We start from the raw sequence: 15,810 nt of genomic DNA, 5'->3' as shown, positions 1-15,810 counted from the left end.
TAAAGGAAGATTACCTCTTGATAAACCAAATGAACATAAAGAAAGATTACCCCTTGATATACCAAACGAATATAAAGAATGATCACCCCTTGATATACAAAACGAACATAAAGAAATGAACCACATGTTATTCATGTTATCATGATTCCTAATTTTCATTGTAAATTTAATCAAATGAAGATTTTGACGCAGAAAACTAAGTTTGCGATAATGTTCTCTTCTTAATTGATTTCCCCCAAAATTGTGTGTGTGTTTTTTGTTCGTTTGTTTTTGATTTTTGGGTTTTTTTGCTCTCTCTCCCTTCAGATCCTTGTTGGCCTTGATCTTCTCCTTTGCTTTTGTTTTGGTCCACCAAACATGCGTTAAGCGTAGTTTACAAATACAAAGACACTTTAACAGGATGTTAACACTTTAAACAGTATTTCAGTTTTTATTTAGTCAAGAGCTTCTCCTCCTCTGTCAGGGTAAAAAAAAGTGTAAACATATCTAAATAAGTGGGTAAACAGACTGACACCGAGGTGAAACATTTATAGTCTTAAATAGCGCGACAGTTATGAACATTGTATTGGATGTAATTTTTATTTCATCATGTTTATTTCGGTACTAACTGGTATGTTATAATTATATTTTACTATATTCATTTCTTCATTTGTCTTACCAAGAGTGTAGTAGTGTACCAATGATACAGTATTCTGATGTATTGGCTGTTTTATGTATTAAAATGGTAATTCAGAGGTAGGAAATTCATGATTTATTTTATTTGAATAAATAGTTAATTTTCAAATCATAATAAAACTTGATAATAAAACTCGTATAACAACGGGTGCGATAGTATTCCTTTATTTTTTCTCTCTTTACTATTTCTATTCAATTCCTTTCTCTTTTATTTTTCTTCGGAAAAACGACAAAAAAAAAAGTAAAAAAAAAACGTGTTTTAATTTTGAAAAATCTGAAAATTGTATGAAATAAAATGTATAACAGTGATGATATAAATAATATTATTTTTTCAAAGTGTAGCTAATCATTACTAAAAAAAGTACATGCAGTTATTTGATTCGAAGGAACCATCGGTGATTTAAACACATACATAGTCTACAAACATACATAGCCTTCTTTTTTCTCTTTTTTTCCCCTTCATGTTTCTCAATATTCAAAGGAAAATGTCATGCGAAGCGGAGAACTATTATATAAGTTGCACATTATTTCCTAAACATTCGGCAAAACTAAACTTAAGTTTAGACATATTTTGTTTGCTGCCTCTGAGAATTTTTTTATAATAAGAAGATTTGATAGCTTCAAGCTTTAAGAATGCACACAATACTTTGGTAAGATAAGTAATATATTGTAACGTTAAGAACGAACATGTGTATTTCTGTTTCATATTCCGCACGACTAACTTATTTTTTTTTAATTTTTGTTGTTGTTTTTTGTTTTTGTTTTGTTTTTTTAACCAGCAAGTTAATATCTGGTCGTACACAAAGCTTCACCAAAATTTCAGTCGAAAATGGGGCATCTACAATTCTTTTTGTACATTTGCCTATATAAGGAGGATATTTCGATAAGTTACAATGGGTCAATACTAAACCAATGTGTGACGTTTTTCCAATTTTTGACTCCATTTAAACATTATTTTTATGAGTTATTATATATTTTATTTAAAATAATATTATTTGTAGTAGAAATTCTCAACCATTGTTTTAAGATTTGAACATATCGATCTGTTTAGGTATCATCCCCATTCTCCGTACACAACACTTTTGCTGGAACTTTTCTTAGCACCTTAAATATATTTGCAAAATTTAAAATGTACACCTTCATCTTTTGATTAAGAAAATCCCCATACAGGACATGCATAACTTATAATAGAACAAACAAAAGACTAACTTTATGGTAAAGAAATATATAGTTAGTCTGACAATTCTACCTTGTTAATAATACTTTTTACATTACAGGCTTTAAGGCTTTTCCATTCCTATATTAATGAAAACTTCCTCTTTTAAATATAGCAACATTTGTTTTTGAAGTATTAATAATGTATTACTTTATTATATATTTAGAAATTAAATATTGATGAAATAAAATGCGTACATGTATTTACATTTTCCGTATTTTCACTATAAAAATTCATTTTTGTGGCAATGAAACATATTTTCCGTATTTTCACTGGTTCTACCGGACTACTTTCTTCTAAATTCAGCCAATACACAAAATGTAATTAAGGCGAGTCTTTCAAATTGAAATGTCACAAAAAAAAGAGAAAAATATATATATGTAATTAACAAAAAATTAGAGAGAGTTTTCAAAAAAGCTTTACAAGCTTCCTACTCAATCTTTTATTTTATGTAATTTATTATGTAAATGTGTGGAATATCAATAAAATATTGTTTAAACTAACAAAAAATTCTACAGGATTTATTTTTATCTTGAATGAATTATCATATTTCACTCATGACTACAGCCACTCATGAAATTTTTATTTAAATCTTGTTATTAATTCAAATATCATCTGTAAATTATTAATATATTGCAAATAATTTTTGAAGATAATTTAATTTTTGTTGCAATTTTGTGTGTTTTATATGTATTAGATTTGTATGACAATATAGTATGTGTTTATATATACTTCCAAATCAATATGAACTTTCTTTCTTTCTTTCATTCATTTCTTTCTTTCTTTCTTTCTAAAATCAAGTTTAGTCAGTGTTTGATGTTTTGTATGGTGGCATATTTCTGCCACCAGATAACCTGATAACTAACTAGTTAATTAAGAGGTTAACTAGTTACGTAACTAGTTAACCTGATTCCTAACTAGTTAATTAAGAGGTTAACTAGTTACGTAACTAGTTGACCTGATACCTTACTAGTTAATTAAGAGGTTAACTAGTTACGTAACTAGTTAAACTGATAACTAACTAGTTAATTAAGAGGTTAACTAGTTACGTAACTAGTTAACCTCTTAATTAACTAGTTAGTTATATGGTTATCTGGTGGCAGAAATATGCCACCATAGTTTTGTTTAAGTATTATTCTATTGACTGCTAATGTGTACCAGTTATGGAGCAAGTATGAACTTCTTTTACGATTATCAAGATAATATGAGAAGGGCCGACTCTCTAATCTAATGTTGTTAAACTGGTGGACATGTGTGGCGTGTGGAACGTTGCAAAAATTAAAAAAAAATGCTTTTGTGATATAAAAACTAATTTATATATATTTTCTTATTCATGTTTAAAATATAAGTATTTATGTGGTAAAATTCCGCAGTTGTATTGTATAAAAGTATTTATGTTCTATATTTTGGTAAAAATATTATTGTTGCAATTACACATTTATATTTTATAAATGCAAAAATATTTATTCAATATTGCGCCTTGAGTTATGAACAGTTCGGAGCGTCCTAGTGCTAATTTATTAAGTTCTATAAAAAGGATATATCCTACGCAGGAGATAAAAACCCTAATATGGAGTTTATAACTCTACGTAGGACAATCTGTAGATTATTCTTTAAAAAGAAAACAATTAACAAAATGCAACAGTCATGAATGATATACATTTATTATATCTAATAAATCTAAGCAATTGTCAATCTGCATTGTACCTCGTGACCGTCCAATATATTCCCGTATTTGATCCAAAAATATATTATTTTCATATTGGACGTTTGGGTACATGTGAACTAAACGACCGTGCATATATTTTGACATGACGTCATTTGCGTTATATAAACATAACGTTTAGACGCGCTAAATGTTAGCGTAACGTTATACTATTTTATTATATACTTATAAATGAAATAGTGAGAAATATTGATGAAATAAAATGCGTATTTTCATTTTCCGTATTTTCACTGTAAAAATTTATTTTTCACTGCAGTGAAACATATTTTCCGTATTTTCACTGGTGTCTTGCCGGACTACTTTCTTTTAAATTCTGCCAGTACACAAAATTTAAGGGAAAGTCTTTCAAATTTTAATGTCAAAAGAGAGAAAAATGTATATAATAAACAGAAAATTCAAGTTTTTTCTATAAATACATGATTTATTTTCATCTTGTGGCATGAAAATTACCATATTTCACTCGTGGCTACCGCCACTCATGAAATATTTATTTTCATACCACTCGATGAAAATAAATCATGTATTTATAGAAAAAACTTGAATATCCTCTATTTATCTCACATCCGTGCCGATTTAGCGACTCCGTAAAAATGGTATTGCACGGCCGTACATATATTTTGACGGGACGTCATTAGCGTTTACAAACATAGTGTAAATAGGCGCTAAATGTTAGCGTTAAACTATAGGCGCGTCAATAAAAAATGACTATATTTTCACTTTAAACGGTCTTTATTTTGGGTATGTGATAAATAGAATATTAAAGGGGCTCCACTGAGGTTAAAAAACATAACATTAGAATTTCTAACATAAATGAACTGGGCGCTTTAAACATAATCATATGCAAAGGTAGTTAAGAAATATACTTTAAAATAAATCGAAAATCGTAGTTTTATGCTTTTCTTAGCCTAATTGGAGTGAAAAGCGTTTAAACGCTTTTCATTTTGGGTCATTTTTTACAATTTCAATAATTATTATGAATAAAACGAAGTGCGCGAATGATCTGAAAGTTTGCACAAAGTTTCGTGGTCTACACCTACATCAAATGGAACATTTATCTGGAAAAAATACTTTCAGTCCCATCATGTCAAAAAACCTCAGTGGCGTCCCTTTAAACTCGTGTAAGTTCATTACTGAATTTATTGCACTCGTTGAATAAAATAATATTATGCTCGCCAGAGGCTCGCATAATATATTTGTATTCAACTCGTGCAATAAATTCATTTAATATCCTCTATTTATCACACACCCGTGCCGATTTTGCGACTCCGTAAATATGGTATTGCACGGCCGTGCATATATTTTGACGTGACGTCATTAGCGGTATACAAACATAATGTAAAGACGCGCTCAATGTTAGCGTTATACTATAGGCGCGTCAATGAAAAATGACTCTTATTTCACTTTAAACGGTCTTTATTTTGGGTATGTGATAAATAGAATATTAAATTCGTGTAAGTTCAATACTAAATTTATTGCACTCGTTGAATAAAATAATATTATGCTCGCCAGAGGCTCGCATAATATATTTTTATTCAACTCGTGAAATAAATTCAGTATCGAACATACACTTATTCAATATCCTCTATAAGTGTTTTATTAAACGTTTCTTTGCATATAATAAAAAGAAAATTTGTTTAGCTCAGAGTAAGACTGAAATATATTTCACCTCGTGAACATCAAAAGTTCATATTTCACTCGTGGCTGCGCCACTCGTGAAATATACCTTTTGGTGCTCACTGGGTGAACTATATTGCGATCTTACACTGAATTAAACAAATATCCTCTATGTCAATGTGATAATTGAGATAAGGGGTGTCAATGTGATATTTTCCGGATTAACTGTGTTTATTAAACAGATATTAATGATAAATGTAAGTTGTTACATTGTATAATTTGATTAGGCAATTTAAATGTAATTTTCTTGAACTCACAGTAAATGATAAATCAATAAATACTGTAACGTTTAAAAAGTATTCGTTGTATCAGTCAAATCCTTAAACTTATGTATGTATACAATTATTACCTTTTCTTCTAAAAATATAAAAATTGACAGGTGTCACAGGACTATTATTGATGATGTTGGTAGTGGTGGTGGTTTTGGTTGTTATATTGATGGTGTTGTTGATACTGGTAGTGGTTTTGTTGCTGATAATAGTGGTAGTGTGGATAATGATATTGGTGGTGGTTTTAATGATGATGATATTTCAAATTAAACGAAATATATATAATAAAAATGTTATTTTACATTTTACTGTACAATACGGGAATATATTTAGACTCGTACACAGTTTAAAAAGTCATATTGAACTCGCCTATCGGCTCGTCCAATATGACTTTTCAAGCTGTGAACTCGTCCAAATATATTCCCGTATTGTACAGTAAAATGTATAATAACCTATATGAATGTAAAAAAAATGCAGACAGCTCGCGTATTTAGTTATAATTGAGACGAAGACAATATGAAGCATTTTCTCAGATCGAAATCAACATGAATAAATGTTTTTATGTCTTTCAGAGAATTGTTTTACATTACTTTATTTTATATCACATACCCAGGGTTTAATATCGGCATGTTTCTTATTGTAATAAGTAGAGATATTGAACAAATATTCTGAGGGTAAAATGCTTTACCTCCATTGAAACATTGTTTCCTTTATTATTCAAACAGCTTAATTATTATGCTCAAAATGATGGCACCTGTATACAGTCAAATATTTAAAGAAATGATGGTCTGATTGTCAGATTGTCACATTCTCAAGATTTATCAATTATATTGAGAGTTGTCAGTTTCTTTAAAAACTTACCATTTTATTTTAACCGATTGTTCTTTGTTTCAATTTAAGCATTGATCTTTGTGTGTAACGCCATTGCTGGACAGAGGGTATACCAATGTGACAACAAAAATGAATACGCAAATTACATGCAGTGTTTAAACAAATGGCGTGTAGTTAGAGAGTTAAGCCGAGGGCATGCACAGTTCCTGAAAGACGTGACGCTGATTGATGAAATATGTATGTGAGTAGGATTTTGGGTCGTTAAGTGACCTGTCCATGTCAGTCTATCAAATTATCGACACAACATGTATAATTAGCCAGTATAATTTTATATCCAGCAACTTAGAGAACACTAAATTGTTTAAATGTTTTTAATTAGTATTAAATTCAGCTGTCCGTAGACTTTATAACAAATTTATATTGTACAACTATACAATATAATTTTAATTCACCTTATATGGAAGAATTTGATGAAATAAATATCTGTATTTGTTGGTTTCGGTCTTAAAAATATTTCAAAACAAATGGCGATTTTTTTGGCACTGTGTATCAAAAGATTCATTTAAACGCCACATTATTGGTGTTTCGTGGTGTGCTTCTCATTAACTAACCTATAAATGCATTGACCTAGCATTTCAAGTTGCCAGACTTAAAAAATATTTAGGAAATTAAATTTCCAAAAAAAAAAAAAAAAAAAATCGCCGTACTTTTTTTTTCCTCAAAAGCATTTTTCATGTTTCACTGTTTACTGTTTACTGTTTCACCAAAGCATATCCTTGACCATCTTTTGCTACCTTTTCTTTTGGCAAGTAGTACATTTCTTTGTATTGAAGTCAAACATTTGGTATTAATATGATTAATTATTTACGGATAGCGCTACTTCCTTTAGGCGAAAAAAACTTTAACATGCTCTAAATCAATTATCAAAACATTTAAAAAAACTAATAGTCCTTCTTAAGAAGAAAAAATATTTACGTTTCTATAAGGCTAAATTTCCTGTTAAGGATTACAAACCCTAATGGAAATTCTAAATTAAGAATTATTTGTTTGCTTCTGACCTTTTCCTTATAACGATATTTAAAGTGTGTGGCTCAGGAGTAAAAAAGGCCTGAGACTCAGGGGTAACATGCTGGCTAGGGATGTGATCTGCGTTCGAATCCCGGTTCAGGCAGCTTATGTTTGAGTGTCTTTTTATTGATGTTAACATTATTTCACACATAATTAGCCAATATATTTGTTTTGTGCAAAATACGATTTTTTTTAGATCAAATGATATTTCAATGCAAGTTAAAAACCCTTTACAAGCAAAAATCAATGTGTTATAGAAAAAAATCAAGATGTTAAAAGTGTTATATATTTTTACAACTTGTATAAATATATCTGAAGATGTTTTAACTTAAACTTTATTAGATTTTTCTCACATGGATTCTGATTTTTGTAGAAAAGATGTGCCATTCTTAAGCCTGTGAAAAGGGGGGCATGCTTTTATTGAAGATGAAAAACGTGTTAAAAGCAATGATCACATTTACTTTAAGTCACATTGTAAATTGAGTATGTCCAAAATGAAGACAATCTTATTGATGCCCATTAGAGTCTATTATCTTTAATGCTATGTAATGTCGAGTATTCATGAACTGTATACAAATATAAACTACTCACTCTGTAGTTTTTACATTAAGTCAAACCGATCTCCGAAAAAAATAACTCCTTATAAAATCTATGTTTTCACAAAATGAATTATAACGGTAGCTTTCTTATTTGACATTGCATGCGCAATATTTATGATTATAAACGTATTTTAAAATTAAAAGACTACGTATAGAATATTAATCAGTTTCTAATGGGTTAATGCGATTAATTTATATTTATAGGTCACATTTAGTTGAAATATTCGATATAATTTCAATTTGATTATTCATTCATGTTTTACATGTAGATTTTGGTTTTATATTCCTTTGATTAGTTTGCATACGAGTTCAAATCTAGCAAATTCAATTTTCTCTAGTAACATAAAATAAGTCTTTTACATAGTTTTAATACATTCATTGGAAGTAACCCTGATTTTGGTTAAAACTTAACATACCGTTGTTCTTAAATCATATCATATTATCATGCTCTTGTTTGTTTATTTATTTTTTAGTTTCAAAGGTGTTCTCACCGTTGAAGAGATGGATACATGTGTAACTAATGCTATACCACTGTACTGTAATTCTATAACTGCACACTGGAAGGGCCTCAAACAATTTGTCAGCTACTTATGCAAACACAGGGAAGGTAAGTTTGAAATAATAGACCTTATGGTAAAAATAATAAAGATAATAAATCGTGCATTATTTGTATTGTATGACTGTTTTAAGTCAAACACACAAGGGTCATATGGCGACCTTTCTAGTTTACCTGATGGAGTAAAACTTTGGGTGCCCTTATGTGCACTATAAGATGTATAGAATCAGGAAGGTAAGTAATGTAACCACAAATATACCAAAATATATAATACCAGATGGGTTAAGTAATGTAAACATGAATAATCTGAAATATATAATATCAGAGTGGGTAAATGATGTATATAACATAAAGAAACTAAAATATAGGTAAACATAAAGAATCTGAAATATTCATATATAATACCAGAGTGAGAATCTGGATTATATAGAACCCGAGTGGGTAAATGATGTAAACGTAAGGAAACTAAAATATAGGTTAACATAAAGAAACTAAAATATATAACATCAGAATGGGTAAATGATGTAAACATAAAGAAACTAAAATATATAATATCAGAATGGGTAAATGATGTAAACATAAAGAAACTAAAATATATAATATCAGAATGGGTAAATGATGTAAACATAAAGAAACTAAAATATATAATATCAGAGTGGGTAAATGATGTAAACATAAAGAAACTAAAATATAGGTTAACATAAAAAAACTAAAATATATAATATCAGAGTGGGTAAATGATGTAAGCATAAAGAAACTAAAATATATAATATCAGAGTGGGTAAATGATGTAAGCATAAAGAAACTAAAACATATAATATCAGAGTGGGTAAATGATGTAAGCATAAAGAAACTAAAATATAGGTTAACATAAAGAAACTAAAATATATAATATCAGAGTGGGTAAATGATGTAAGCATAAAGAAACTAAAATACATAATATCAGAGTGGGTAAATGATGTAAGCATAAAGAAACTAAAACATATAATATCAGAGTGGGTAAATGATGTAAGCATAAAGAAACTAAAATATATAATATCAGAATGGGTAAATGATGTAAACATAAAGAAACTAAAATATATAATATCAGAGTGGGTAAATGATGTAAGCATAAAGAAACTAAAACATATAATATCAGAGTGGGTAAATGATGTAAACATAAAGAAACTAAAATATAGGTTAACATAAAGAAACTAAAATATATAATATCAGAGTGGGTAAATGATGTAAGCATAAAGAAACTAAAATATATAATATCAGAGTGGGTAAATGATGTAAGCATAAAGAAACTAAAACATATAATATCAGAGTGGGTAAATGATGTAAGCATTAAGAAACTAAAATATATAATATCAGAATGGGTAAATGATGTAAACATAAAGAAACTAAAATATATAATATAAGAGTGGGTAAATGATGTAAGCATAAAGAAACTAAAATATATAATATCAGAGTGGGTAAATGATGTAAGCATAAAGAAACTAAAACATATAATATCAGAGTGGGTAAATGATGTAAGCATAAAGAAACTAAAACATATAATATCAGAGTGGGTAAATGATGTAAGCATAAAGAAACTAAAACATATAATATCAGATTGGGTAAATGATGTAAGCATAAAGAAACTAAAATATATAGTATCAGAGTGGGTAAATGATGTAAGCATAACAGAAACTAAAATATATAGCATCAGAATAGGTAAATGATGTAAGCATAAAGATACAAATGTAACATTAGAGTTGGTAACTGGTGTAAATTGAAATATAAATTGACTGCCATAGAGAGATATATTTTATCAATGTAGGTAAGTAATGTAAGCTGAAATTTATGGGAGAAATAACTTGGGATGTGCAAACATATATCACATTACTTATGTCAAGAAAGATAAAATGGATAAAAAGGAGCTGTAAAGCCTACCTAGTATATAAATTTACAATTACATGCATCAGTGTTTCATAAGAAAAAATTTGCTTTCAGAGTTTGAAGGGAAATATGCACGGTGTAGAACAAATAAAAACTTCCAATCTGCCTACCACGACTGCATGGCTACCAACGTAAATCAACTAAGCGCCGGGGATGACAGTTGCAGGTATTTATTGGCGTTTCCCGATAGCGTTGATAAACTTGCATAAATATTACGAAATGGGTCAATTTCAACGTCAAGAAGCATACAGATACAATGAGAAGAAATTAAATCCAAATGATATAATAAGTTGACAATTTATCATGCGCGTTATTATTTTAATGTTTTAAAGTTATTTCAATGAAGTTAACTTTTTAAAAGTAATTTAATGGAAATAAAAAAAAACTAGAGCTTAATAAGTGTTCCAGTTTGCATGGAAATATAATATGGCTTAGAAATTTCTATTAAATTTCTATCATTTTGTGACAGGTCGTATAGAGAAATGGAAAAATGTTTAACAAATGCTCTTGCGAATCACTGTTCGAGGAAAGCAGCGGAGTTCTTCATGGATGCCTTTTCGAAAAGAGATGATCCTTTGATAGCTTTAAGCTGCAAAATAGGTACATTTATATTCATTTTATTCTTAGAAAAAAAGCCCAAAAATAGCAAAATAATGTGGAATGTCAGTATTCTATTGTTATAAGACGCTTTAAAATTTACAAGGTTGAATGACATATTCTCATTGATCAATTGAAGGATTTGGTATACTTGTATAACTGATATGTAAGAATTAGCTTGTTTTTGTCATATGTATAATATATCAAAGTAATTGTTGTGAAAGGACTTAATCTGCAACGTTTGCGTTACTTTAAGTCAATTGTGATTTTTATTGTTAAAGTTGGCCACAAAATTAGGTACCCAATGTTGAGTTAGACTCCGAACAAACGGCAATTATTTGACTCAATTGTCACTATGCTCCCTCGTAAAGCAGCTCCAATCCATTATCGGTGAACCTCGCTTTTTGTGTTCTTTATTTATATTCATCTTATTGCAACATTGACATTTTATGAGAATATAATCATGCTTAAAACAAAGAACGGTTCTTTTTCAGAGAAATAATTATATACATTTATTATTTTGACGTCAAGGTAACATCTCGAGTTAATCTATTTAGCATTTCAAAACTGTTAGGTTTTAATGCGTGTATGAAATAATTAATTTTGGTAGATATGATAGACGAGATGAACACAAAAACAGCTTTATTTCTCATTTTTTATTATCATTTTCAGAGAAAGAAGTGATAACCGACTACGTATTTGAGCTGTCTGATGAAACAAACGATGTCACAAATGAAACAGAAAAACAGTCAACAAACAACTCATCAGTGACAAGTGAACGTATCGTACTTACTGAGGAAAGTCTTGCAGTGAACGAAGAAAGTGGAAGTTATATTTTACGTCCGAGTTCCTACTTAATTATTTCTATGTGTATGTGGAGACTTGTCATGCCTTTTCTAGCAGTGTATTAAATGTCATCATAATAAAGACCCTACCAAGATGTGTTCAATTTTTCCGGATAAACAATAATATCATTGAAATTTCGATATTCATAACAATCATATATATTATATGTATATTCTGTCCATGTTATTAAATACATTTATCACATAAACCGCGGCGCAAGAGTGTAATAAAGCCATTTAATAAAAACGATATTACACTAGTGTAATAACACTTTGACGTGACGTCATTTGCGCTATATAGAAACATAGCGTTAAAGCGCGCTAATGTTAGCGTTACACTATAAGCGCGTCGTTGAAAAATTACTCATTTTTACAGTTTACTGTTCTTATTTTATATTATGTGATAAATAGAATATTATATTCGTGTAGATTCAATACTAAATTTATTGAACTCGTTGAATAAAACAATATTATGCTCGCCAGAGGCTCGCATAATATGATTTTATTCAACTCGTTCAATAAATTTAGTATTAAACTACACTCATTCAATATCCTCTATGTATATTGTAGTTACATAGTTGATACATTGTAGGTACATAGTTGATACATTGTAGGTACATAGTTGATACCTTAATTAAAGTCTACTTTTGTTCCTATGACAGTGCATAGTTAATATGATGACATTCGTGGTACATTTGTATTTCTAATAAAATATGTGTTGAATGTACTCTCTCTCTCTCTCTAGGGTAGATCGTGTACTTTTTTACTGCATGTCTCATTCCTCGTTATCTACGAATATACATGTAGTTGCTAGGCACATTATTTCTCAGAAACGTACATAGGTTTCCTTCTTTAGAAAGGGTAACAACATTAAGCTAATGGTTCTAGAGCATGTTAGATGCCTATCACCTAAGAAAATACCACCGATTGTGAAATAATTTAACATAAAAGTCGTAAAATGAAAACAAAGTAGTATTTCATCTTCCATACTATATCACTAAAACTGCACGTACTAATTGCCAAAAACCAACAGAAGCAAAGAATGGTATTTGGCCAATGAGTAACTTTCTGGAAACTACAATAGGAAAACTTCAACTTGCCCCTCTAGTTGAATAGTTTCACGACACTTTATTCTTTATAATAAAAAAGGAACCTGTCACAAATGGCCCAAGTTCATTGTTACTGTGCATCTGGCAAAGGTAAGCATGTCAACTCATGCTTTCAAAGGAGAGGATTACCATGAGCTATTGTAGCTCTCGGTCCAATTCCTTTCTGCTTAAATTGTAAATTATTAACATGTATATATTACCTTGAATAAAAATATGTTGAAACCAACTCATGCTTTCTAATTTCCTTTTCATATTGGAGCCTTTTGATAAAAGACTACCTAATAATTCTAAAGATCATCCATCAATAAGTTCAGTAGAAGATGTTCAAAGGTTTTTCTATCTTAGCTTTAGCGGCCCTAAATGGGGCCAATCAAATTAATATGAGTAAATTTGATAAGAGATGGCCTAAGAATGCTACGATCATCCATCAATTAGTTCAGTAGAAGAAAATGTTTAAAGATTTTTCTAGTTTAGCTCTATAGGCTTCTAAAATAGGCCAATCAAATTAATACAGCAAATTTAACAAAAGACTACCTAAGAATGCTACAGACAAAGTTTGGTGATCATCCATCAATTAGTTCAGTAGATGTTTAAAAGTTTTCTATATTTAGCTCTGTTTACCCCTAAAAAGGGTCAATTGAAATGATATGAGCAGTGACTGTCACAAGGATGCTACAGACCAACGGTAATTTGAGATAATTCTGCCTAACAGGATGAATGTTGACGCATGACGACGGACTACGGACGCCGTAGCATCCTCCTTGATACTAAAGGCCTTTCTGGGGCATAAGGTGCCTTTATATATGTACATGTGTACATTTATTGTCAAAACAGGAAATGAAGAATTAACATAAGTTGTATCCACTCATTTATTCACCTTACATTTTTTATTTTATTAAAATTTTATATTATGAAGGCTCTTGAAAAGCTGCAATATTGAAAATTTACATATGTTATTTACTTTTAGACAATCTGTCCCAACACAAATGCTAATAGATATGAACAAATTAGAGTACACTGTCACGCATGAGAATTTGCCATGTTAATGATTGTGTGTATTTTTACAGATCACTGTCATCACATGTATATGATTTACAGATATAAAATGTGAGATACGGACAAAAGCCCCCCCTCCCCCCACCCGCACGAAAGCCCGCCCGTCTAAAAATGACAAGGTGGACAAAAGCCCCCCCCCCCCCATGAAATTTACACATAGGACAAAAGCCCCCCCCCCATAAAAAAGTAAAGGTAGGACAAAAGCCCCCACCACCCAATGGTCAATTAAATTTACATATAGTGTATTAAAGTTGTGTTTTTTATGTGTTTAAAAGATATGTATGGACATCACATGTAGGTGACATAGTGCTAAAGATATTAATTTGATCCCTTTACAAAAGTGATTAAAACATTACTACTCTTCTGACCCTTGTGTGAAAAGCTATGAATTCAGTATCGCATGCATGCATTATTTCATCTGTTATCATATACTTTGTTATCACTTCAATATATACATTATAAATAAAAATTAAAACAAATTCTTTTCATTTTTATTTAAATTTGATGAATTTGAGCACCTAGGCATGTGAAAAAAGATAGGGGAGGGCATTTGTCCTACCTGTATTTTTGATGGGGGGGGGGGGGGGGGGCTTTTGTCCACTTTGTCATTTTTAGATGGGGGGCTTTCGTCCGGGGGGGGGGGGGCTTTTGTCCTACACTCATAAAATGTCACTATCCTGTTTGGTTCATCGTAATCGTAACGAATGTTTGACTATCGTTTCATTTTTATTTCATTTAAACATAACAAAAGAATTCTCAGTTCCCTTCGAATGATACAATAATGCCTGTAAGCATGACAAATTTATGCTAAGTTCAAAGTATGTATATATAGTGTCTTTCTTTGATTTGATCTGATCTTAAACATAACTTGCATCACAAGTATTTTTTGTAAATAATATAGGGTTTGAAAAGTAATTGTTGCAGATTTGTAATGCAACTGCCTGACATTTATTGTATTCTTCTGAAATACGGGTTGAGTGAAGTTATTAACTCATATGTTACAGACGGTAGTTTTCCACCAAAATTTTCACGGAAACGAATATTACATGAATATGTTATCAAACCAAAGAAAGAAGACTTAATTAGAGCTGTTACAGCGCAGCACCAATATTACCAATAGGAGATAACCCTTGCACATTATGGTGTATGTCCAGGAATAAGAAAAGATACATTTCATTATACAGTATTTATGTTGTTACCGTCAGACCAGAGTAGTTTCTTGCTTGGCTTAGCTCTCGAAACGACAAGCCAAACTTGTAAATATTCTATACTCGTGAAGCTAGATTGTGAATAGTTTTAACCTTAATAAAGACATGATCGTGAAATTTAGTGCATATTGCTGATTTGAATTAAATTATAAATGATATTAAAATATTGTTATGAAATTGTGTAAAATAAATGTATTGAATGTGGTAAAGTGCAGTAAAACATGCAAATTTATTCTCAAATTCATTGAATCTAAAAAGATCAGGAATGAACATAATTTAAACTCAACTCATTTAGCTAAATAATTATTAGATTAACATGTATCATACATGTACAAGAAAATTGCATACGGTCACTACTAAGATCCTAAAAATCTAAGGCAATACAGTTACATATATAGTTTAACATACATTTTAAGTAACAAAGGGCCTTAGCTCAAAAACCCTTGGGTGAAAATGAT

General features: G+C 30.0%; 1 protein-coding gene across 2 annotated transcripts; it reads left to right on the top strand.

The window, feature by feature from the left end:
• Positions 1 to 450: 450 nt before the first annotated feature.
• Positions 451 to 13,314, top strand: LOC132718066 (uncharacterized). 2 transcript variants are annotated; one of them, XM_060701682.1, is made up of 6 exons: positions 451 to 610; positions 6,461 to 6,632; positions 8,532 to 8,665; positions 10,592 to 10,703; positions 11,007 to 11,137; positions 11,807 to 13,314. In XM_060701682.1, the coding sequence occupies exons 1-6, from the start codon at positions 589 to 591 to the stop codon at positions 12,043 to 12,045; spliced, it is 810 nt and encodes a 269-aa protein (XP_060557665.1). In that variant the 5' UTR covers positions 451 to 588; the 3' UTR covers positions 12,046 to 13,314. The 2 variants fall into 2 exon arrangements, with proteins under 2 accessions (XP_060557665.1, XP_060557666.1); XM_060701683.1 differs by lacking the exon at positions 451 to 610 and adding an exon at positions 621 to 735.
• Positions 13,315 to 15,810: the final 2,496 nt, after the last annotated feature.

This window comes from Ruditapes philippinarum, unplaced genomic scaffold (assembly GCF_026571515.1).
Source record: "Ruditapes philippinarum isolate M1 unplaced genomic scaffold, ASM2657151v2 ctg1120_1_1_1_1, whole genome shotgun sequence".
In the NCBI taxonomy this organism is placed as follows: Eukaryota; Metazoa; Mollusca; class Bivalvia; order Venerida; family Veneridae; genus Ruditapes; species Ruditapes philippinarum.
This window is presented reverse-complemented; position numbering and strand designations above follow the sequence as displayed.